General features: G+C 36.5%; 1 protein-coding gene across 6 annotated transcripts in view; it reads right to left on the bottom strand.

Moving 5' to 3' along the window:
- The window catches only part of GRM8 (glutamate metabotropic receptor 8), an 811904-nt gene that overhangs the window by 306277 nt on the left and 478646 nt on the right, over positions 1 to 26981 (bottom strand). For all 6 annotated transcript variants that reach the window (XM_021079054.1, XM_021079053.1, XM_021079052.1 and 3 more), the window contains one exon: positions 15275 to 15475. In XM_021079054.1, the coding sequence (XP_020934713.1) occupies positions 15275 to 15475 (201 nt within the window). The remainder of the gene's footprint in view (positions 1 to 15274; positions 15476 to 26981) is intronic.

Below are 26981 nucleotides of genomic sequence, written 5' to 3'. Positions count from 1 at the left end.
GAGGTGGTTTTTGGACATGAGTCTACTTTCTCTCCAGGTTCCTGGCCTCCTGAATAAAGCAACCTTTCCTTTGCGACCAAAAAGAAAAAAAAGAAAAGAAAAAAAGAAAAAGAAAAGGTGGACCTTAACCCCCGACCTATACATTTGACTGTTAGCAAAAGAATGGAAAGAGTGGCGACTCTAAGTCTTGGGGAGAGAAGAGCAAAAGGACCATGCTCCTTACGGCGCATCCCCTAACTCTAGGTCCCTATTGGACAAAGCCCAAAATAGGTGCTGGGCAAGGCCAGGAGGGAGACGAAGTAAGAGCAGGACCCCATGTTGGTACTCCCATCTCTAAAGATAAAACCTCCTTAGAAAATTAGAGAAGGGGGACTCTTCCTCCCCCTCCAAGTGTCTGTGCTGGGAGCTGTCTGCCTTCCTGTAATAAAGACTTTTGCTTGCTTGCTGCCTGTGTGTTCGTGAAGTTCATTCTTTGGTTCCATGAACAAGAACCTGGATTCTGATAACACAAATCCTAATAAAGACTAATACAAAGGAGGCAGTTAGTTATCTGTTGAATGAGTAACTTGATGAATGAATGAAGATTTAGCAGTTTTAATAGGCTACCTTCAAAGCAATATCCTATTTCAGCTCCTTTGAAATTGATACTTGGGGCACTAAATATAGAATTGAAAATTCTGGGTCTAGTCCCAATTCCTTGTTTTTGTACCTGGGAGACTTGAATGCATTATTTAACTTTTGTACACCTCTATTGTCAAATGGTGCAGTAACATCCATCACTTGCCCTCCCACACAGGACTGTCAGGTCTAAGGAGAGGATACAGATGAAAGTATTTTAAAATGAAAAGCATTAAGATGCTTGGGATTGTTACTGTAATATGGTGAAATTCAAGGTAATTAGCACTAAAAGGACCTAATAGGGATACATGTAAAATGTATCATCAAAAAAGAAATCTTTCACTGAGATACAAAACAAAAACAAAAACAAAAAACCTGGGGAATGATTATTAGGGGCTTATCATCTTTACACATACACATTTGTTTGACTATAAATCCCAAGTGACAAGATTATTTTTCACCCCCCAATACTAATAGGATTTTGACAATTCAAAGTCTCTGATGAGAACAGAGAAAAATACACAAGTTTTCAGCAGTTATTTTTTTTTCCTGAACAGCATATAGCTAATTTTATTTGACCCTTCCTATTGTACATTTCAAGGGATCCAAATCCACCCTAGAATTATTTGTACTTGTGACATAATTGTTTTTGCCAGACAACTATGAAAAGTCTTTTTAATCATGGCAATTAAGGAATCATATTTCCTTATCCACAATGGGAAGTATTGAAAAACATTAGAAAGCTACCTCTGGAAAATGACATGACAGTTAATATTTTATTACTAACTCAAATCAAATGATAGAGATGGATAGGCTAGTTAGGTATTATTATATCAAAGAACTCTTGAAATGCAGAGGGTTAATTTTTTATGTTAGGTGGAATCTCTAAGCATATTCCCTGGTGCCAGGGGACTACAGATCACCTAAACTCCATGGGGGCCTTTTGAATGGAGGACCTGAAATTTGCAGTAGATTGCTAAGATTTTAAAATAGTGTATCACACTAATCTGCAATCACATCATGCCTAAATTACGATGTTCTAAAAATGTAATAAAGAAAATAAATGTTATATCACAGTACTCTTTACATTTCTGATTCTTGTCAATTCCTTTTTTTTTTTTTTTTTTTTTCGGCTGTACCCAAGGCGCATGAAAGCTGCTAGGTCAGGGATCAAACCCACACCTCAGCAGTGACCTAAGCTGCAGAGACAATACCAGATCCTGTGCCACAGCAGGAACTCCTTAAGACTAAAAAATTCTCAAGAGTAAAAAAATAAAAATAATAATATTATTATAGGTAGTGATCTGGCTCTGGAAATAGTTTTCATAAATCTAGCCAAAGTTAACAAAGACTCAAATGTCATTTGGTTTATTCAAACCCCTGTTCAAAAATATAAATGATTAAAAAATTCCACTCAGTCTCCATGGAGTTAGAAAATTACCTTGACATTAGCAAGGAAATAAAACCTTCTTTCCATCATATCCTTTTACTACTTTTTCTTCACTTCCTCTATTTCTATAAAAGAGAGCTGTTGTAAACTTGGTATTAGAAATTCACTTTCTACTTAGATGTGTTGCAGGACTTAAAGTTGCTTAGCTGAAACCATCCATAGGTCTGCTAAATATGTTATTTTATTTGCATAAATGTTTTGTTTGTGAAAGTTGCTAGAAAATTTATGGACTGGTTATTTTCTGTTTCAATACCAGTAAAGCAGACTGATATTATGCTTAAAAGCCAAAAGATGACTTCAAGTAATGCTAAAAAGAAGAAAAAAATCCAACATGAAATGATATTTGTTTATCCACATATTAGCATATAATTGTCCAAAGTAGTATCATTTAAATTTTTCATCTACATTCCATTATAAAGGCTAAGATGGTTCAAATTGATGAAGCTCATCTGTACAGGTATTAAAGCAATATGTGAACATTGCAATAAAAACCTCATTTTTTTTAATTTTTTTTTTTTTTGTCTTTTTGCTTTTTCTAGGGCGGCTCCCACCGCATATGGAGTTCCCAGGCTAGGGGTCTAATCGGAGTTGTAGCCGCTGGCCTACACCAGAGCCACAGCAACACAGGATCTGAGCCGCATCTGCGACCTACACCACAGCTCATGGCAACGCTGGATCCTTAACCCACTGAGCAAGGCCAGGGATCGAACCCGCAACCTCATGGTTCCTAGTCGGATTTGTTAACCACTGCACCATGACGGGAACTCCAAAACCTCATTACTTTTTAACAAACCTGATAGTTTGTGCCTATGTAGACAGACAATGTTAAAGAAGAAAATAAAAACTTTGGCACCCTAAACTAGCAGTTAGAGACTTTGTGGGAAAGTATCATCCTCTTCCCTCACCCCAAACTAGTATCTGAGTATAAAAAGTGTCGGTTCTCTCTCTGGTTTGAGTTAAAGCACAGCTTGTAGGATCAGAAAGACATACCCAGCCCATACTTATGTAAATGTTACCTGAAAAAAAAAAAAAAATTCCTGAAATGTCAGTCTGAAGCTTTTTTTTTTTTTTTTTTTAAACAGAGGGCACTATTATTCCAAGATATAAACATGAAGATAGAAAAATTGGACAGCACTTATTTCCAGAAATGGGTACAACATGCAATAAAGAACACTGCGGTTTTCTCAAATGCCTCTCAGAACTCTTGAATTCATTGACTCTTGAATTTGTGACAACTCTGACATGCTGCCATTAATAGCTAAATAAGGAAAGCTATGCATTCTCTTTCCTGGTAAAATAAAAGGATTGCATACTAAAAATCTTTCTGCTAAGTCCTACACTGATATTTTGGATATTGGGAATTACCCTAGAGCACTAGCTGGAAAAGTATAATTTGCTACTCTCTAGTGCCTAGGATTGAGACTGACGGGTTTAGGCAACAAAGGAGTATTTTTCCATAACTGTCATTAAAATTGAAACAGTCATGAGAATGCTGTTTCCTGGAAAGTAAAATATATAGAATTATACATATGCCAAAACCCACAGAACATACATCAAGAATGAACCCTAATGTAAACCATAGACTTTGGATAATGATGGGTCAATGCAGATTAATCTACTGTAACAAATGTACCTCTCTGGTTCAGAATGTTGATAGTAGGAGGGGCTGGGGAGAGGGAGAGGGAGAGGTACAGGGTATAGGGAATTCTCCATACTTTCCACTCAACTTTGCTGTGAACCTAAAATGGCTCTAAAAAATAAGGTCTATTCTTTTTTTAAATGATGGGAACACGGCCAAAATAAGAAGAATATTGCAAGTAGTATTTTTTTAACCACTGTCTAAGAAATAGTAAGCATTGTATTAAAATTTTAATTTTCATATTTTAAACTTCATTAATGGATATTAAATATTATTATTCTATAAAATAATTCATTAGGCTTTAAAAATTAAATTCTTAATATGTAACAAAGTAAATTCAATAATTGAATCTGATGTTAATAGAGAGAGAATGCTGTGAATGTGCTTTACGTCCTTTTTATCAAAAATTACAGCGACATGAAGCCAGGCCCCAAAAAAGCACAGATTATGTAATTTCATTTATATGAGCACAAAAGCAAGCAACCCTGGTGTATGCTGTTCAGAGTCAGGGCAGGGACTTCCTAGACAGACTTGTACTGACTGGAAGAGCGCAGGAAGGTTCTGGGGTGCCAGCTGGGGATGTGAAGGTTTGGTCGGTTCTTCTGGATATTGGTTTAGGTGTTCTTAGTCTGTAAAAATTCATGGAGCTGTAGACTCATTGCACTTTTCTGAATATGCGTTATACTTTTTAAACAGTTTTTTAAAAAGGTAGTAAATATGGTTCTTTACATCATTGTTTTGATTAAACACAAGAGGGTATGGATATGAGGGTGCAGACATTTTTACATAAGTCTATAGTTTATATAAGGCTAGAGAAGAATGAAAAGGAAGTTAAAGGAGCAGAGAGGAATGGCCTTTTGGACGTATTATTAAACAGGTTAGAATTTCTCAGTGTAAGTCATGACCTAATATAAATCATAGCAATGTCTTTATAACCTAGATGATTTTCAGCAAAGAAAAACATAGGATCTGGGGAAAGTTAGAGCTTTCTTAAGCAGGATTAAGGATTAAGAGTAAGTAAGAATTAATAAACGTCTTTCTAGGAGACTTGTACCACATCCCTCTTGCCTGTCACATGTGTATTGTCATTTTTATTTGAATTACTTTTTTTTAATGATAGGGCTTACGGGTTTTAACTAATTCTTCTTGTTCTATGGGCATGGACAACTCAAATGGGTTTTGTCTAATTCAGTTGGGTGGGACCAATGACCTTCAAGCTAAATTCTTTGCTCAGGTCACAGGTGTCTCTTTCATAGCCTACGTCTAAGTGAGTTTCCTAGTTTCTTAATAGAGGAGGTGTATTGTATTCCAGTACACTTTCCCTGGACAGTGGTTCCAGCCACAGCCTCCACTTCTTGATCTATCAGATCATTTTACTCAAGGCAGCATGGGTTAGGAGGGGCTTTACAACCTCTTATTCCCATATCTGAACTTACAGAGCTTATAAAAAATTTTTAAGCATTCAGAAGGTGACTGAAAGAGAAAAAAACTGAGCTAAAAATCCTAATCAACCTTGAGAATAGATGAATTACGCCTTGAAGGAATAAGAAATTAATTTCAGACAACGCAATATTACTGATTATAAGAGATTTATCAGATGCCTTGGGATCTGAAGTGCCTAGGGGGATGCATGTGAATTTGGTGTGTATTTGGGGAGTAGTTATGTGTGTATGTTTGAAATCCAGTAAGCATATATAGAAGATGTATTTTTGTCAGGGGGCAGACAAAAAAAAAGTAGTTACCATTTTTTTATTACTCATAATGCGCTGGAAGGAGAATCTCATTAAATGCTCATAATTACACTATAAGGTAAGTATGATTATTATTCCCATCCAAAGAGGAGAACATAGAGGTTTATAAAATTTAAGTTACTTATCCAAGGTCTCACAACATGAGGAAGAGCTAAGATTTTAGTTCATCTCTGTTTTAACCTGAAATCTCATACTCTTAGCCACTTGCTACTATCTTGATTACTGTGTGATCCCAAGAGCAAACGGAAAAAAACTGGGCAAGAAAAGAGGACAAAAGGAGAAGAAAATAATTTATGATATAAAGGAATATGAAGTAAGAAAATGATGTGAGAATTGGAAGAGAGATAAAATACTAATGGCAGAATTCAGGCACATAATAGACATTCAATAAATGTTTCTTAAACAAATGTATATGACATATACAAATAAATGTTATATACATTCCTTACCTTTTTTAAAAATGAAATTTGATCATTTTTCCCTTAACTTAGCTAAATATAAAGGTGTATAAACCTTTGCATGGTTCAAAAGAAAAGTTATTTTAGCCATGGTTTTTGAACACATTCAAAAGACTGAGAAAACCAAAATCCTCAAAGTGTAACAATTAGGCACCTGAATTAAAAAGAATTTTCTCATTCATATCCTTCACTTTCAGACTAACTCCTTAATTAAACTTTAATGTAATTATAAGAGTTAATAACCTTAAAGAGAAAAATAATCAAGTCTCCATTATAATTTTCCAGTAGATTCTTTGTGAAGCAAAATATCACTAGAAAATAATTACCCCTAATAACATGGGAGCTGTCCTATTAAATGGCATGCCTTCAGTTTAAAAAAAAAGAAAAAAGGTATGTAATTTTGAAGGAAATCAAGGAAACAATGAAAGAATGTGCCCCATTTGATCTACCCTAGACTTATCACATGCCCTTATGAGCAGTGATGTGCTTTGCCATGTACTTTGAGCCCTTGTACACATTCCCATTTCTGTTCCTTTATTTAAGAAGCTGATGCTGCTGGGGGAGCCTTGTTGACTGGTGATCGGGCAAAAGCATCTTTTCCAACCTGTGCCTTGTTTTCATTCTCACTACTGATTGCTGTATTAGAGCTTTTTAACTGCATTGTTCTAAAAATTCTCAAGCCCTCAGTCCCTTTCCACCCATTCCATCACCTTTATACAATGATCCTAGTGTGAATTTCATTACTTCTCTATTGATTAAATACTATCCACACATAATACTGTATTAAGCACTTTCTATATATTTCTATATATATCACCTTATTTTTAGATTTCGCAGGAACACTAAAATATATGTACTATTAACATCCCATTTTATTGATGAGGAAAGAAAGATTTAAAGAGGTTTTGTTACCTGACCAAGGGCACAAAGTAGTGAATGCTGAAACTGGGTTCAAACTCTGAGTGTAAAGCCTATGCTTCTACTCACTATGTACAAATGGAACGTAAAGAAGAGAAAAAGGAGGAAATGAATAATGAATTGTTTGAATGCTGGCACCGTTCTAGGCACTGTGCTTTGCTTAGAACCTGAGGTTTTGAGAAAACCCAGCACAGTTAAATGTGAACTCCTTCAGCAACTCCCCACCACCTCACATCCTCTCTGCCACGTCATCTCTTCATCCAGGGCTCACTGCTACACCCTCCTTTAGACCCAGTGCCAACCCTGAACCCTTAGTTAGTGAGCTCACGACACCCCATCTCTTTCTGGGATTTGCTGATCATTTTTAGCACATGATCAGCACAGCTATTTTGACATATGATGAACTTCATGAATTATGAGAATAAAGAAAGAGGAAAAGAGAACCAGCACAATGGGTGAAGTTGAACAGGATCCAAAGAAGAACTAAAGCAACTTCAACGATTTGCCTGAAGCTCTTCTTTGATGCTGGCTCCATCTTGGGCCCACTTATAAGTCTTTATACATTAAAGGAGGAAATAAGCCTTTATTCTTCATGACTATAAAAGAAATTAGACTTAAAAAAGCCCACAGTTTATCACCTTACTCAAAAAACAGAGGCAGGTATAATTATGCTGGTAAATTTCATGATCGCTTAATTTGTAGGATTAATATTTTATAGCCAGCCTGAAGTTTCCTAATCAGAAAGTGAAAAAATTACCTAATTTCAAATCAGCCTGTTTATTTATCTCTATGTATTCATTATTGCTACATCATATGCTATCGACTTTTAAAATATATGTATATATAAATACTTCCAGGAATTACTTCATAACCTGCAAATCCTGATCATCAAGAAAAAATTATGTAATGTACTTCCAAATTATTAATACTTTTTCCAATTTTATATCAAATAATTACCAAAAAGGATATTTATGTTTAAGGTTAACAGAGAATCACTTTACCACATTGAAATTTGTTTCATTTCTACTAAATAATTAATACCTAATCACAAGGAAATTATGCATCACAGCTTCTAGAGTTGAATTTTATGTCAGTTTTTCCATATATTGACATTTTGTATCTCATTTTCTACTTACAAAGGCAGATAAAACATCAAGTAGTGCCAAGCCAATTTCATCAATAATGTATACACTGAAATACCGAATTAACTCTAATAATGGAGCTGTCACAAGGGGTTACAAAGAAAGATCATTTGGGGAAGTAAAGGTATTTCTCAAAACCTCCTGGTTTCTCATCAAAGCAGAGTGCCTAGAAGGGAGCCAGCACTCAAGTGCTTCTTGGTTCACTTGCTCCCTCTTCACTTCTTTACATGCCATCTGTACTCTGATTCCCCCATTTCAGGCACCCTTCTCTCACAGAAATTACTGGAACCATCTCTTAACTTGTCACCTCTGTCTTCAGTCTTTCCCTCCTGTCTGCAAATTGCTGTCATAGCTACTTTTCTAAAACACAAATCCTAGCACTTCACTGTCCTGCTCAGAAAGTTTCAGTTCCCTTGTCACCCCTGGTGTCATATTCAAACATCAGTGTTTGACAGGGATTTCTAACCAGGCCCAAGTTCATGTCCAAGTCTCATCTCCAGGTGGCTCCCAAGTCACTTATTAGAATTCTTACACTGAGGATGCCCACTTTCTCACAGCGGATCCTCTCGCATGTCTCCAGCTACTCTTTAAGGGCATTGTCTGCCATGAATACTTTTTCCCATCTTGTCTACCTAGGGAAATGTCACTTTCCATTTGTAATTTAAATCAGATGTCACAGGCTCTCTGTGTGGTATTCTTTGAGCCCCCAATGTACTGTGCTAATCTCAGCCTTGTGCTGTGCTTGTACATGCCTCTATCATATCGCTTATCAAGAAATCATTGTTGGTAACGCTTGTGTCTCCCTTCTGTTAAGCTATGACATTGTGAAAACTCACAGAACTGTTTTATTAATCTCTGTTTTCTTGATGCCTAGCAGAGAGCCCTTTTACCAGATACTTTCTAAGATTCCCAGGAGTTCCCACATGGTGCCATGGGTTAATAACACAACTGAAGTGGCTCAAGTCGCTATGGAAGTACAGATTCGATCCCCAGCTAGATGCAGTAGATTAAAGGAGCCAGCGTTGCTGCAGCTGTGTTTTGGATTTAATCTCTGGCCTGGGAACTTCTACATGCTGTGGGTGTGGCCATAAAATTACAAACAAGCAAACCAACAAATCCCCAATGAAATGTATGTGGGCTAAAGGAATGACTCATAAAAAATAAAAATACACAACTAAAAAAACAATGGTAAGAACACTGATAGACATCTATGTTTTAAAAATATACCTGTATCTTTACAAGAATCTATAGAGACTACAGAGATGGAGGAGATCTCAGAGGTTAGATCATGTTAGTATAATCCTTCCATCTAAAAGATGAAGCTGAGAGGTAAAGATGGCCCCATAACTCAGAGGGAAGTAGAGGCAGAGTTAGGATGAAAGCCTAGGCTTTTGAGATGCATCCAAGGCTTCATGCCTCAATAAAACATATTGCTAGTGGGCATTAAAAACAGAACACAACTATGATTGTGCTTTCTTGATTTTTCAATGGCTTCTGTAAATATAATTATTTCAAATAATTTCGTTAGACTACATTCCAAAAAGTAGTGATATACATTAAGCAAATACTCTCCAAAAATATTTCACCAATATCCACTCTTATCAAGCATATATGGAAGAGCCAATGCAATTAACCTTTTGATAATTGCTATTATAATTTTTTAAGTCTTTGTAAATTTGGTAGATAGAAAACAGTCTTTCATCGTTGATTAAATGGACTTTTTTTGTTATCAGTGAAGCTTAACATTTTTTCAAATATTTATTAACATCAGTAAGTTTTGTTAAAATTGATCTCTTGGATATGTCATCATTTGTATCAATTTAGCTAGCTTTAAAAAAATATTTTAGACATTATCCTTTGATATAAGTATATTCCCTACTTTACAATATGTTTTAAAGCTGTATTTATGATAATTTTTTATGTATTTATTTTTTTATGGCCACACTCAGGCTAGGGACTGAAACTGAGCCACCACAACCGTAACAACGCCAGATGGTTTAATCCTCTTTGCCAGGCCAGAGATTGAACCTGCATCACCACAGCAACCAACGCTGCTGTGGCTGGATTCTTAACCCACTATATCATAATGGGAATGCCTGTGGTAATTTTAATATTCGAAAGTGTTAAATTTTACTAAATCAAACATGTCTGTAATCTCACTGTAATTTGTTTTACTGATTTTAAGTTTCTCCATTCAAATCTGATAAACTGCTTTCTATTTTCTATATTTTCTTCATTTTTTTCTTTTGCTCCTCCTTTTACCCAACTTTAAAATAAACTTCAAATGGATAATACTTCCTTATATGAAGAAATCATGACCACTTGATTTTACTGTAAATTGATAATTAGTTAATAAAATGTCCTTTCCCACTGAGTTCTAAATTAGTTTTATCACATCATAAATTCATATGTGTGTGTGTGTATATATATATATATATATGTATACACAGCTATGTTCAGACATTATATATTTCTGCCTATTTCTATCTGGTTTCATTTACCATATGTCTGTTCTGGTACTAGTTCCATACTGGATTAATTAGTGTATCTTAACATTATGCTCAAATGTTAAATGTTTGGTAGGAATAATTTTTTCTTCAAAATAATTTTGGTTATTTTTACACATTTATTCTCACAATTAAAATTTTAAATATTATTTCAAACTCCAGAAAAGACTACTTTGTCATTTTGGTTGGAATTATACTAAGCCTGGAATACAGATTCATTCAGAAAAAATTAAAGAGTTTTCCTATAACTAATTTTTCTGTCTAGAAACAAGAAATGTCTCTCAAAATTCTCTTCATATAGGTCTTTAATATTTTTGGCTCAATTTATTCCAAGATATTTTATAAATTTTTTGCAAAGAAAACAGAGTTTAATTTTCCATATAATAATTATGATTTCTCACTAGTATATAGGAAAGTTCTTAATGTTTTAATTATATATATTACTATATATATATATATTGATATATTAAAACACACTTCCAATATATTTTTAAATTTATTGTCTTGAGAGAAAATCATTTGAAAATAATCAATACAACTTTTTCCTTTTTAGTAGTAATCTCTTTTTTTAATGCTTTATCACATGGGTTAAAATGTATAGAATATTAATAGTAGTGCTAATAGGACTAATCTTTCTCTGTAATAGGAATAACTATAAACAATCAGTTATAGGCTGAGAGAGATATGATTTATTGTGTTAAACATATTTTCCATTTCTAGTTTGTTTTCATACTTACAACAGAAAAGAGGATTATATTTTAATCAAATGGCTTTTACGGAATCTTAAGAGATATTTATCATTGTCTCATTTGACCTATTAGTGTGTTTGTAATACATTCCCTAATATTAAGCAGAACCTTTTTCTTTTAGGTAGCTTAAAAGCATGATATACAAAGGATAGTTGCTTTAAAATCAGACTACAGTGTTCAAGACTCTCAAAATTATATATTTGGAAAATGTGCACTAAAATCAATAAGGTTTCTAAAGGGGAAAAAAAAAAAGATGTTGATAAATTCCATCTCTGTACCAGTTTCTACAATCAGGCAAGTGTTTACATAGTTTACATATGTTTCTTAGAATATTGAGCACTGAAGTGGTTAGACCACTACCTCACTGAGTTGAAACAATCTGCTTCATTCAGGGAATTTAGTCACAACATGAAGGTTTGCGTTAAATAATTCCAAAATTGCTTCCTCTCTGATTCACACAGATCCTATGGGATCCTTAATTGTGTCTCCTCCAGCCCAACAAAAACTCACTCACCTGGAGAAGCAAAGAAATTCAGACAGAGACCACAGCATCACTTCTCTCAGGTTTTCACCTCTCTGCTCACCTGGCTTAAACTTTCCCTCTAAGTCACTTACAGAAATGTCCTAAATGTCCCTTTCACCCCTGGGAGTGCTCCAGGACAACAAAGTTTGTACCACTTGCTCCTTGCCACTGATAATCTGGAACAGGACTGACATCCAACCTATGTTTTTGCGAATGAGATTCATTTCCAAGAAGTTAGAATTGGGAGATATATATATATATATATATATATATATATATATATATATTATTTATTTATTTATGTCTTAGCATGTGTCCTGAACAAACAACTACTTTTAGACATGCAGATGGCCTTCTGCTACCTTTTCTGTGAACCCAGAAGCAGAGGAAACCACTATAAAGAGAATCCAACAAAGCAGGGAGATGTTTAGATTTCTAAAAGGCTTTCGTACTTAAAACTAGTTTGTTTCTTAGACCCTTCCACGTTCTGCCATGGGGTTTCTTGCCACACCCTCATAAATCCCCCCTTTTAGCTGAAGCAGGCTTAGGTTGGTTTCTGCCACCTGCAGTCAAACAATCCTAATTAGTATGCTGCTGTGCCTACTCAGCCCTGCTCAACTATAGAGAAGGAAGAAGATATCTCTGGAATTCTATCCAACGCTTCTCTTTATGATGAATAAGTTTTTCATAGCAACAGAAAAATCTTTGATTCTATACAAGATGTACAGTATTAATATTTTATCGCCTATAAACCAGACCAGAGTAAGGAATTGACATTGTTGCTTAAGTACCTGAAAAACCTGAACTCTTGTTTTTTTTTTCTTTTGATAAATCTTTACATTTAAAAAATTTATGGAAATAGCATTTTGTTCAAATGGTAGCAATAAAAGTAATCTGAAAAGGCAAGTCTTTGTTTCCCTCTGGCTCCCCAAGTAAAATTTTGTCAAATAACACTTCTTATGTGGCTGTTAAAATCCCATATACTTTTGTTTTAGAACTAATTTCCAAGAAAATTCATTCTCTCCCCCCAAAATAGGTAGGTAGGCTTGCTTCTATCGTGTAATGTAACTTATATATCCCATTGACTGCCCCTTTACATTCTGGCTGCTTGGGAAGCTCAGCACTTAATGCAGTCTGATTTGGATTACAAAAATTGTTTTCTTCCCCCTTCAATGATTTTGATAGTTTGCTTCTATTTGAAGAGCCCCATGTCTTTCTATCAGAAACAGATGAGGTATTAATAATGAATGAGTGCTAACAGTAAGCCAATCATGAAATTAAAAAATTGATAAACATCCTAAAAATTACTAAAAACTGAATTATGTATTCCCTGATAATTTACTTAAGCTCAGCTTTCTTACTCTATTATTATTATCCTGTTATTATTACACAGCCAAGTTTCAAGCCATTATCAAAATAAATCTCCAAGGAGTTTCTCTTTTAAGTTTATACACTAAAATTCATGTATTTCACATGATCCTCATCTGAAGCACACTCACTCTTGTGTCACGCACTTCTGTTATGCTTCGGTCTGTTGCTATTGCTTTCAAGATGAAGAACAAATCTTAAGAATGACCTGTAGATCATAGCTCGCATGATCTATCTGATCCTGTCTATTGCTTTATCCTTACCTCTGACTCTCATCTCCAGATTTCAGCCATCCCTAACTCTCTAGAATAGGGACATATTTCCCTACTATAAACTCTTAGTCTAGCACCCCTATTCTCTCGGTGTTCATTGCAGATTATATGATTATATCTTTCTGTGCTTATTTGAGCAACACCTGTTTCCCAAGAAATGCATGTCTGTTTTGTTTGTTTTTACCAGCAGTGTATCTTTGGCACCTATCATAATGCTTAACACACTCTATATGCTCCATAAATATCTTGATGAAATTAATGAAATTTTATGTGCATTTCTCTGTCCAGGGATTGAAAGAAGCAGATTACAGGAGGGATCAGCCAAAAAAAAAAAAAAAAGCAATCACAGCAACAGTAGTCTGATAATGTAGAAGTGGGGAAAAGCTGCAAAAAGGGAACAGAAGATCTCAGAAATCATTGGAGTCTAGAGGCAAATTGTCTTAATAATCATTAGATATTATGACTTTTTTTAGTACTCTTTAATAGCATCATTATATTACAGTATGGCATAATAATTAAAGTCATCAAGCAGGTTTTTATCTATAGTTAAGATAGGAGAGAAATTGATAATTCACCTTCAAAATACTTTAATCCAACATTTCTTTAAAAGATTTCCCTGTCTTCTGGACATGAGCTTTAGTTATTGAAAACATATATTCACTTGCATTCCTCTTCCCACCTCCTAACAATTTGGATAAATAAAGTATTCCCCAACCTCATGCTAGGATAAATAACCTTGGGTTGTAACACTTTTCTTTTGCTCCATTTAATAATTGTAAGAAAATTATTTTCAAATTCCCCTTACTATTTATATTCTTAACAAAAGGAACAATGTTATGTAATGTTTCACCAAAATGCGGCTGAAAAAGAGGATACTTTGTGTTGAATGTAAACCAAATTGTGCCTCATGTAGCCTGAATAGAGCAAAAGAAGAAGTTTCCACTTGAATTCTAAATCGAAGATGACCTTGTGCTTTTTTGAGAAAGGCTGGCAGCTGAGGTCACTGGAGTGTATGATGATGGACAGTGCAGTGCTGCGCGTGGCTCGGAGGCATGTCCATTGTGTGGATTACAGCCCAACAGGAAGAATTAGACAGCTCAGAGCATTCTATCATTTCATTTGAAAATAATGGTCAAAGTCATGGGCAGCCACCATTACAACTTTCATGAAAGAATAGAGGCATTCAATAGCTCCATCACTAGAGACAGGCAGTTTGGCTATTCTCAGCCAAACACTACGAATCCAGCATATTCTGTACCAATTTCTTGTGATACTCACAGAGCAGCTTTTCTGCTCCTGCAGTAGGCAAGACCCATCTACATTGCACTGTATATAGCGCTACCTTACACGATGCAGCTCATTGCTTCAAATTGACCCAATCATAGAAACATATACAAGAAGATGCAGAACTGTAACACAGCATTCTTAGAAGGTAAATAGATGGCAACTCCAAATCATTCACTTCCCTCAAGTCATTTCACTGTTTAAAATGCTTGAAATTGGTTTCAAAACAAAACATGTCTATAAATCCTTCTCTAATAACAGCATGAACAAAACATTTTCAAAGAAATCTAATCTGTTGTCAGTGGTTCCAAACGAGCCTCCTAAGTTATTTCTGAAATAGTGATATTTTGATTGATAGAGGCTTATTTTTAACTTCTGCTTCTTTCAGGAGCAGATTAATGGCAGCAGGAAAAAAAATGTTTGAGATTTGAAAGCAGGTGGAAGAATTCACACTTCTGATTAAAAGGGGAGCTGCTTCTAATCCTGTGCTTCCCACTCTGCTTGAGTATATTCTATATATAGGCGGAAAGAACACACCTTGTCACTCCTCAAGTATTTAGATACCAAAAGGGGGGGGTGGATATTTGCGACTTACCGTTAAAATTTACAGCCCGAATATAACCAAGTAGCTCTTTCCCATCAATGGTACTCATTCGTGGGCAAAGGCCAATGTATCCAGGGCAGAGATCCTTGTGCATATTATGCAGGGCATAAGCCATGGAGTACACGGCGTCAATTACAAATTGGACCTTTCCTTCCTGTTCGTAAGATGAATCCCGTGCAATTCGCTCCAGCCCTGAAAAATAACAAGGAAAACCATCACCTGGGGTTAATTTCACTAAAAGAGGGGGTGAGAGCTAAGATTTTCATCATTTCAGGTACACAAAGAGACAATACTATTTGATGTTACTCCTGATTATTTTAGTCCTGTAGTTACTGAGTCAGGTTTAAACTTTTTATTTGGCAAGAACAGAAGCCATTTCATTATAGCAACAAAAATGTGTAAAGTAAATAAAAGACCATAGTTTCATTATCTTTCTTTCCACCTTATTGAGTCCTATTACACTGTACATTCTAGTAATTACCTAACATTTTGGTAGTGGCTTGATCTTTTGTTTGTTTGTTTGTTTAGGGCCACGTCCATGGCATATGGTTCCCAGCTAGGGATTGAATTGGAGCTTTAGCTGCTGGCCTACACCACAGCCACAGCAATGCCAGATCTGAGCCACATCTACAACCTACACCACAGCTCACGGCAACGCTGGATTCCTAACCCACTGAGCAAGGCAAGGGATCAAACCCGAGTCCTCATAGACCCTAGTGGGATTCGTTAACCATTGAACCATGACAGGAACTCTGGTAGGGGCTTGATCTTTAAAATAAAATGTGTAGACTGTTGTTTTCATCGACCTCAACTCCAGGAGCCTCATTTAATTAGTGGCCCAAAGTGATATCTTTCCATCCCATCCCCATCCCAGGTCTGTTCTTATTTTGAATGTGCTCTGCTTGGGAGCTCTTTTCATAAATATTAAATGACAATATTTCCTTAAGGGAATCTGCTTATCTTTGGAAGTATCATCCAATTTTTCCTTCTTGAACTCTTTGTTTGTATTGTTTAATTTGCTCCAGTGTATCGATACGTAACGATAAGCTTAGTTGACACATAACATTGTATACATTTAAGAAATACAAAGTGATGAGTTTATATATCATATATGTATACATGTATGTATGTGTATGTATGTGTGTGTGTATATATATTAGAGAGAGAGATGATTACCAAAATAAGGTTAATTAACACATCCATCACTTCACATGGTTGCCTATTTTTTATTCCTTGTGGTGAGAACTTTTAAGATCTCATCTCTCAGAAACCTTCAGGTATATAACACTGTGTTGTTAACTAAGGTTCCCTTGCTGTATGTTAGGTAAAGGATATAGAGCTCTCAAAATGAATGTCATTCAGAATAACTGCAACTGGTTTTGAGTATTTAGGACTGAGAATTAGGCATTGGAGATTACCTTTAGCTTGGTGCTTATTGTGGGTGTAATAGAAACATAGAATTAAAAATGGAAGATAAATTTGATGTTAGATTGTGTATAATCAGTTATATTCCAACAGTCTCCTTTAGAAGATGAGGAAACAGACTGTGGAGATGAAATTCACTTAGAACACATAGATCAGCCACAGGAACCATCCCCAGGTCTCAGAATTGAAGTCCAATATTCCCTCAATCCCATGGAAATTGTGGTGGATGGCAAGAATGTTGGACACACAAGAAAAAACTACAGAAAGGAAATTGAGGACTTATTAAGGAAATAAAAAAGGATTTCCTATCACTTCCACATCTCCCCAAACCTTACACACCTGGTAACACTTGGAGAGACCAAAACCAAGCTCTTTAAAATTTCCAATAAATGTCAGTAAACTTAAAAAAGACTTTAAGTTCAACAAATATTTCCTTTCTTCACACTGATGCATATTTCCTCTAAATTTAGAGAGATGAATTAAAACGGCTGTCTTATATTTGAGTATTTTATGCTCTGATAAAACCAATGACTTTCTTCTAGACAAAAATAGTGCTCAGCTCATTCATTTTTATTCATCCATGCATTGAAGGTTTTTTCCCTCTGGTCTCAATCTCTTGTTACACTCCTTTAAATGCTGTTGGTTGCTCTATTCCCTATAGTCTGTCATGATGCTGATTTCTGCTTCTCCCTTTTAGCATGACTTTTTGGAATTTTTTGATGGCTCCACTTTATTTTATATATATACTCCCTTTATTTTATATATATATATATATATATATATATATAAGTCCTCTTTTTTCCTCCAATGTCAGACTCCATTCATTCTCAATACCACCAACTACTACTATTTGTATGGTCTAGAAAAAGAAAGTGGAATCCAAATGTCAGTTATAGAGTCCAAAACATTAGATCAATTTATCAATTTAATTCATCATGGAATCTAGCTTTCTGGAAATTTAGTTTTCTAAGACTTTCCTGTGACCTAATTTCCAACCCATATTTCCACTATATTTCTACATAGTCCACTTCCATAATCAAACTCATTAGCTACCAAAGCAGGCTATCATTGTAGGGAATTACAGTATTATTTTCCTAAAACCGCTTACTGAGAGTTTTGCAGGTTTGGGGGCACAGAGAGAAAAAGGGCAGATCTAACAAAGAGCCTCTTCAAGGTGCCAAAAGGTATACTGTCTCTTTCAACCTGCCCTAGTTGCATGATCTAAGCTAAGATCCAGGTAGACATGGGGGTGCTCTCCTCTCCTTAGCTCTGTGGCCCCTTGTCTCCTAGGTCCTAGGACAATACTGCTTATGTCCAGAATGTCATCAGGTGACCTGTGAGAATAGCCCTTTCAGCTTCTGCCCAAAATTTCTCTCTCATACTTTTAACCACAAAATAGACAAGTCATAAGTAAATAGTAAAGAAAAGTCACAGAAACCAAAAAGATTCAGATATTTCATTAAAGGACCTTATCTGCAGACAAATTGCTCTGGTGAGTCCAGGACAGGGGAGTTTCTCAGGACATGGGATTAAAACCTGGACAGTCCTGAGCAGACCAGCATGGTTGCTTATGAAAAAAAGAGGCAGGTAATGAGGAAAATTTAGTGATAAAAGGAGGAAGTAACTACATTGAGGGCAGGTCCCTAGGTCCATAAGGAGAGATCCTACATTTATTTTGCATCATTGAACTGGGTAACTGAAAATGAAGACCTGGCATCTGAGAGCAGTTGTTCCCATCTTAGTTATCTGTTTTAGTACAAATTCCTCAGTGCCACTCCAGATTTAACTGAACCAGAATCTCCCAACTTGACGACATGAATACTCTATAATTTCAGAACATGGATATCTAACCATTTTAGTTAGCTTGGGCTGCTGTAATAAAGTCCCATAGATGCAGTGGCTTGTCAACAACAGAAATTTGTTTCTCATAGCTCTCAGAGTTTTGTGCCTTGAGTTGGGAAGCCCAGGCTCAGGCCGTGAGCATGTTCCAGTTCTGATGAGGGCTCTCTTCTGGGTTGCAGGTGGCCATCTCCTTACATCCTCACACAGAGGAAGCAGAGAGGAAGCAAACTCTCCCATGACTCTTAGAAGGGCACTAATCCCACTTATGAGGGCTCTACCCTCACCACTGTATCTAATCCTAATTCCCTCCCAAATGCCCATCATGTCCACCTCCTAATACCATCACATTAGGGCGTAGTGTTTCAACACAAAAATTTTAGGGAGAATTTCCTGCCCTGGAGCTGTGAGTTAATAATCCAACTGTAGCAGTTCTGGTGGCTGCTACACCAGAAGTGGTGCAGGTTCAATCCTCAGCCCAGAAAAGGGGGTTAAAGGATTTGGCATTACCTTGGCTGCCACGTAAGTCGCAGCTGTGGCTCAGATTCAGTCCCTGGCCTGGGAACTTCCATATGTCATCAGTGCTGCCTTTAAAAAAAAAATGGGGGGACACAAATATTCAGTCTACAGCCCTCACATTCCAGGTTCTGTTTTTGTTTTTTTTTTTTGTTTGTTTGTTTGTTTTTTGTATACCGTTGCTCTGTAAACTGCTCTGCTGCACATGTGCGCATGCGCACACACACACACACACACACACACACACACACACACACACACACACAGGCATCTCTTCTGTGAACATTGTTTGTTTCTCTGATTTTTTTCTCCTGTGGAGTTTAAAGGAAAAAAGATTTCCATGTCCACATTACTAAACGCTAGAGTGTGGTCAGCAGGCATAGAACTGGCAGAAAATGCCAAAGCCAAATTAATTCAAAGAAGATAATGACCATGAGAACATGAAGGGATGTGGAAGTTTTCCACAATCCATGGGATATATGGAAGAGCTAGATGTGTAAGAATATTTTATATTTTAACAAATTTTTTCTACCCCGAATGTTCTGGATTTAATATACCAGAATTTTATTTTAAATCTACTCTGACTTCCTATCAATCTATAAAGATATTTCTGAGCATTCGATAATTAGGATAAAGTTATCTACAACACTTTTCCTGATACATTTTAATATAAATACCCCAACTTATAGATATATTGTTCCTTGCATTTCCCTCAACTTTTCTTCAACTTCATACATAATGGATTTATATTCCCAAATACCACATCAACTTATTGAAGGAAATATTTGAATTTTCACGAGTCAGACTCTTTCCTCGGCCAGTTATAAACTGCAATTAGTTTGAGTGAAGATTATAGACATCTACCTTCACTTCTTTTTCTTTTATTTTTTTTTATTTATTTTTTTTTTTGTCTTTTTGTCTTTTGTCTTTTGTCTTTTGCTGTTGTTGTTGTTGTTGCTATTTCTTGGGCCGCTCCTGCGGCATATGGAGGTTCCCAGGCTAGGGGTTGAAACGGAGCTGTAGCCACCGGCCTACGCCAGAGCCACAGCAATGCGGGATCCGAGCCGCGTCTGCAACCTACACCACAGCTCACGGCAACGCCGGATCGTTAACCCACTGAGCAAGGGCAGGGACCGAACCCGCAACCTCATGGTTCCTAGTCGGATTCGTTAACCACTGCGCCACGACGGGAACTCCCACTTCTTTTTCTTTTAAAGTAAAAAAAAGTTCAGAAGGCTGTCTAGTGACAGTTGCCGCACAAATCAGTGAACACTACAACAAGAGTTTTTTCCCCCTAAATCCATGTATGTACATGGTGGCAAACTAAAAGACTAAGCACTATTACCCTCTCTAAATTAAAAAAAAAAAAATCTGATTTCTTTGTAGGCTGTCTAGACAATGTAGTTTTCTATTCCCTAACACTTCAAACTCATAATGACCCTTAAGATTTTACAGGAGCTGGAATTTGCCCCTCCCTTCCTATATCTGCTTCTCTTGCTCATCAAAAGGAAGAATTTAGGAAGCTGACAGTGACTCATCAACTTAATTGGCTGTAAAATTTCATTATGCTATAGTTTCTTAAGTTAGCATTAACGTATTACTATGAAGTGCTAAATATTGTCAAAGGCTGTATGTCAGCCATCCATTTAAAACACTGATTGTAAAGTTGTGATGTGTTTTAGTGCATAGCTTAAAATTAACAACATATAGCTAAGTGTTTGTGTGGTAGGAGATGAAGTCAGCTTCGTTAATTTTATAGCAAGATTATTTTATGTATTCATTAATGAAATCTAAATCTGACAGTATCTCCTGTCCCTGGAACATATATGGCAAATTCTTATTGGTCTGAGCAATACCACATGGACCTCAGCTGACCTCTTTTGCTCATCAAGGTGTATCTTTTCGGTCCTTGTTCCTTAGTGAAAAAGGCAAATCTGCTCAAGTTTGCAAAATGTTGTATACATTACAATGTGAGTTTCTAAGATGAGCATGACATGAATTTTAAATTCTTTGACTGACACATAGTTGTTGAGCTTTGCTTCTAAGAATTTCTCATTTCTCAGGAGATTGTTTACTTCTGTAAACTGATCTATTCAGGACTATTTTCCTTTTTCTGAAATTATTATAAAGTTCATAATGTTAATGTAGTGATGATCTAATAAACAGTTGGTCAATTCAGTAGGAAAAAAATGTAACTCATTATAGTTCTTTTATTCCCAGGAAAGCAAACATCTAGTTGGTTGAATTTTTACTGTAGTCTTAGCATGTAGTAGAAATAATCCCACTCTAAATTTGTAGATTAAAAAGTATTTCGTTATTTAGTTCCTCCCTGACTTTTTCTTAAGTATACAACTATTTTAAACAATTATTTCTAGCAGTTGCTGTGGGGAAGCTGGTAAGAGAGAAGAAGAGAATTGGTGAGCTGCTAAGAATAAACATATTTATGTATATGGGACCAAATTTTTAAAAACCTCTGAATTTCACAAGAACTCCATTTGCCCCACTACTTGATACACCAGAGACAAAACTGTCACATTCTACATCACACCTTCCTAATACCACACATGTATATAGTAACTGCGTAGTGGGTAACTTTTAAACCACTGAGAATCATGCCAAGAAGGGCACCACATCCCAAAAAATCATCGCGGGCAAGTTAGCAAACATAAGTCATCTCATACTGAATTTAAGCCAATTTGGTGCCAAGGACACAAAAGAGGGAGGGTGGGAAGGAAACATTAGCATGGCCAGCTATGCAGGACTATCTCCTAGGCTCATAGATATGCAACAGAAATGTGTGCCTCTCCCAAACCACCAAGGGTGGAAACATGGGCCCTGTAAAGTAGAAAGACAAACTGACGGATGGAGGCAGCTGGCTCAGGAGCAGAGGAAAGGCCACTCAGCTAGACCTGGATTAGGATCCTGGCTGCATTAACTCAAAAGGCCTGGGATACGTTCGTTAACCTCACTGACTAAGCATGGGCTTTCAACTGGGAAAGCTGCCCACAGGGACCTCCAGGATCGGGGTCCCCATCTCTCCCACCTTATCTGCTAATATCTCCCTACCTCTCTGTGCTCCACTCAAAGGTCCTCGAATATACCTGAGATCTTCAAACCACACAGCTTCCCTCAGATGTTCAGACTGTCACTGTCTTGTCTCCTTCTCAGCCTGTGAACTTCAGGTAAGATGTTAACTCAAGTTAGGCTGCAGTAGTAATATTTAGTATTATTTTTAATGTAGTAGCTTAGAGCAGATAAAAGAGCATCTTAAACGCTAGGTTGAAATACTGACTGTTGTTGAATTGGAAACAGCCACAACTGACATTTAAAATTATTTCTGGGAACAATATGTAAAGGAAATTGAAATAAACATAAGTTGAAGGTAGACATACAAGTTGGGAGGCATGGCAGAAATAGGTTGAAACTATAGAAAAGAAAAAGAATAAGAGAATATATATTTCAGATGTCAAATTGACAGTAATTGGACACCTGATTAAATATGAGAGTAAGAGTGGAAGGCAATCCACAACTCAGGGCTTTTGAGGATAGGTAGTAGAATATTGCCACCATTAAACAGAATTTGGAAAATCAAGTGAACAAGAAGTGTCCATTACTGGAGTTCCCGTCATGGCGCAGCGGAAACGAATCCGACTAGGAACCATGAGGTTACGGGTTCGATCCCTGGCCTCACTCAGTGGGTTAAGGATCTGGCATTGCCATGAGCTGTAAGTGTAGGTTGCAGATGCAGCTCGGATCTGGCGTTGCTACGGCTGTGATGTAGACCGACGGCTACAGCTCTGATAAGACCCCTAGCCTGGGAACCACCACATGCCCCAGGTGTGGCCCTTTAAAGAAAAAAAAAAAAGTTTCCATTTATGACAGTTAAATGCACTGATTTTTAAGACGCAGTAGTATTTATTTCATGCTCTAACACAGTATATACTATATACAACTTTGTTGAATTATTTAAAAAATAAAGGTCCACGTGTTTAGAGAAACCATACAATGGCGATATGATTATTTATTTATAACATTGCCATAATTTATACTGCCTTTGAGTGAAATACCTTATACCATGCTGCCTTAAGACTAATGGCTTGAGAATTGTGTTCTAGCTCTCACACAGTGATCAACGGACCTTGCGTCCTTGGTCAGGTCGTGATCCCTCTGGCATTTATATATTTCTCAATAGAAATTAGAGGATCAATCAGGGTCCTTTCAGTACTAAAATTCTGGATTCTAGGGCATGCGCTCTGATTTGTGTTTCCTCATTACCCTTTCCAAGATCATTTGAAGATTGCATTAGGGTGCGACTGAACAAATACCACTAAACTCAATTCTCCAGAACAGTTGGGGATATCCAGTAAATGGGCTGACACTGAGACCTGGAAATTCTGTACTAACAAAAAAATGCCAAACGTCAGCCTGGATTTTTCTTCTTGCATTCTCCAACTGATTAACTGAGTCCCTATTTTTCATTATTCTTAGACTTTAACTATGTATAGAATCTGGTTGCTCGCAAAGGAGAAATGTTTTCATTCATCTTTTTACTCTGATCCAATGGTTAAAAGAATCAATTATGGAAAATCAGTTATGGAGAAGCGAAAAGGAAGGAGGACACAATAATTTACATGGTCAGTACTCTTCACAGATAGCTCCTTTTTGATCTTAAATTTTTTTAAAGATAAAGGAATGAAGAAGCAAAAGGTTGAATAATTTACCCAAGATCGCACAGTTATGGCACAGTAAAAGTTAGGTCTGACTTCAAACCTCTGCCTTAGCTTCTTTCTCTGTGAAATTTTCATTCGTTCTTCCAACTCAGGCTAAACTCACTTCTCTGAACTATTGTTTTATGTTCAGCCATTACATCCACGATTGGCTTGTGTCCTAGTTAAGTAGTAAGTAGAGATTTTGTGTTTGTGTGTGTATGAATCTTTAAAAAGAGTAGCAGAGCAGGAAACAAAGAATATTATAAAATAACACTTATTTTTTTGTCCTTTCGGGGCTGCACCTGTGGCACATGGAAGTTCCCATTCTAGGGGTTGAATTGGAGCTTCAGCTGCCGGCCTATGCCACAGCCACAGCAACGCTGGATCCAAGACAAGTCTGTGACCTATAGCACAGCTCAGAGCAACACCAGATCCTTAACCCACTGAGTGAGGCCAGGGATCAAACCCACATCCTCATGCATACTAATCAGGTTCATTACCACTGAGCCACAACAGGAACGCCTATAAAATAATGCTTTTATGGAAATACCAATAAATATTAACAAATATTAACCATTAGCAATACCTAGATTAAAATGTACTAAAAAAGGGAAATATATTTCTATAATATTTAAGCATTTTTCTGAACTCCAAAAATAGTATTTTTGTTTGTGAATTTTAACACCTAAGATAAAATTGTTCTGCAATGGCTGAAATTCGTAAGCAAGATGATTGGATATCTGCAGCGAAAGCTGAAGCTAATAAGGCTTATAAATTTTTCTTTATAAAAATTCATAGAGTTCTTTCACTTTGGAGGGTGGAAATGTGCATGTGTATGTATATATTTATGTATCTAGTGGATTTCTCCAGGAAAATATCACCAAGCTCAAGAGAATTCTACACCTGAGGTCCTGCTTCCTGGATTCTACAGCAGGCTTTACCAAGGACCTATATAAATGAATGTTTTGGGGTAAGGAACTAATTTGAACCTTGGCTTTATCTATTTACAAAGGGCAGAGAAAATGCGAAGGGTCCTCTGCTGAAAAGCACCTGCTCTCCATCTCTGATAATTTAAATGCAGTCCCAAGAACTGAAGGCTCTTAGGTGCCTGAGGACATGTCAGGAGACACTTGTAAATCAACCAGCGAGGAGTGCTGCAGCAGCCCACAAAAACTGCTCTCCTTTGTGCCTGGCAGAAAACGGAAAATACTTCAGGCAGGTGCCAAGTGTCCCCTTCAGGTGTTAAATTTTCCATGCAATGCCCTAAGGTTTTCAAAACACTGAAAAACCTACGGTAAGTGGCAAATAAGATTAAGAGGGTGTCTTCAGGCAAAACCACCAGTTTAAAAGAAAGACTTTCAGAAGAGAAACTTATTGCATAGATTATATCCCTAGGTCCCCAAACAAAGAAAAGGCATTTGACTGAATTCAAACAGTTGTATTTTTGTACATAATGATCTTAGATCATACCCATTAGAGACAAATTTTGAATCAAAATCGTGTGTAAAACTGTGGGAAAAAAATGGTAGAGTTGACAGTTAAGAGTTATTCTTTTTAAAGAATAATATAGCTCACCTATTAAAGAATTCAAAGGTTCCCTTCATAATTTCCCCTTCAGTGGACAGGATTTCTAATGTCCATTCTTCCACCCCAAAATATGTTACACTTGTCATTGCTGACCCTATGATATGGCTTCAGATTTGCCTTAAAAATATTATTTTTAATTACAAAAGTAAATAATAGTCTTTGTAGAAATGTGGGGAGAAGAGTATAAAGAAGAAAACAGAGAAAGTCTAACCACCCACCATGTTAACCACTGTCTGCACACTGACCTATTGCCTTATAGCATCTCTCTCTTTCGCTGTTTTTAAAAATTAAGATTATGCTGTGTACACTTTTTAAATATGTAATATTCACTTTGCCTATAGTGAGAAATTCCCCATATTGCAGGAAAGCATGGTTGTTATAGCACTTGTATTGTTGTTCACTTAATGGGTTCAGGTCTTTGCATTTAACTCCTGATACCCAATGTGACATCTGGTGCAAGGTAGGGATGTAACTATGTTTTCTAAATTGTGAACCTCTTCTCCCAGATGAGTGAATGGATATTCTTTTCTTCCCGTTAATTTACATAAAGTCATTTTTAATATGTATCAGACTCATGTATTCTCGGACATATAATGTGGAGTTTCTGCTCTAGGCTGCTTGCCTCTTAATATACCAATACTCCCTTTTTTTATAGATACTGTAATTCTATAAACTGTACCACCTGCTTATGCAAATTCTATAAGTACTCTTATTTTTAAAAAATTCCCGACCATTCTCACACATAAACTTTAGAATTACAGTGGAGCTTTTATTAGAACTGCATTCGTCTTTAAAGGGAGTGGCAGAGGAGTCAACATGGCTGCAATATCCAGTACTCCCACGTGGGGACATAGCATCTCCACGCATTCACATCTTCTTTGGGAATCCTCAGAAAGATATGCCTCTTGCTCATTTCCTTTTAACACATATTTTGTGTTTTTGAGCTTTAGGAAATAGAATTTTTCATTGTATTTTTTAATTGGTGATTCATGGCATAACTCCCAAATTTCAATTCACTTTTCCTGCTCAGCATTTTCCTTCCCTCTTATGTAAACTCTAGAAGGCCCAGATTAGGTCTTCTCTCTTCTACAAAACAAGAAACATGCAAAAAACCTGGGCTCCGAGATCAGACAAATGAAAACTTGAGACCCTGCCTCTGAGTTGCTTATTCTTTACTCAGAACAATGGGAATTTATATGGGAGTTCCCTGGTGCCCTGGTGGATTAAGGATTGTCACTGGGGTGTTGTCACTGCTGTGGCTCAGGTGCCATCCTTGCCCTGGGAACTTCTTCATGCCATGGGCACAGCCAAAAAAGAAAGAAAAAGAAAAGAAAATGGGACTTTATACCTACATTGCATTGTGAGCACTGAGAATGGAGGGCATCTAGCACATTATATAGTGACTAAATGGACATCATAATTTGTTATGTGGGGCTATAAAATATTAACCTTCTATAACGTGCAACACTTTTCCAATTAGACAAACAAATCGCAGTGTAAGCCCAGGCTATATATTTGTATTCTCATTCAATAAGCATGAAAAAGGCAGTTGAGTTCTATGATTAGGAAAAACCACCCTGCAGCCAGTCTGCCTGGGTTCAAATCTCAGTACCACTATTTTC

This window comes from Sus scrofa, chromosome 18 (genome assembly GCF_000003025.6).
Source record: "Sus scrofa isolate TJ Tabasco breed Duroc chromosome 18, Sscrofa11.1, whole genome shotgun sequence".
Lineage (NCBI taxonomy): Eukaryota > Metazoa > Chordata > Mammalia > Artiodactyla > Suidae > Sus > Sus scrofa.
The sequence above is the reverse complement of the archived record's forward strand: the minus strand, read 5'-3'. Positions and strand labels throughout refer to the sequence as shown.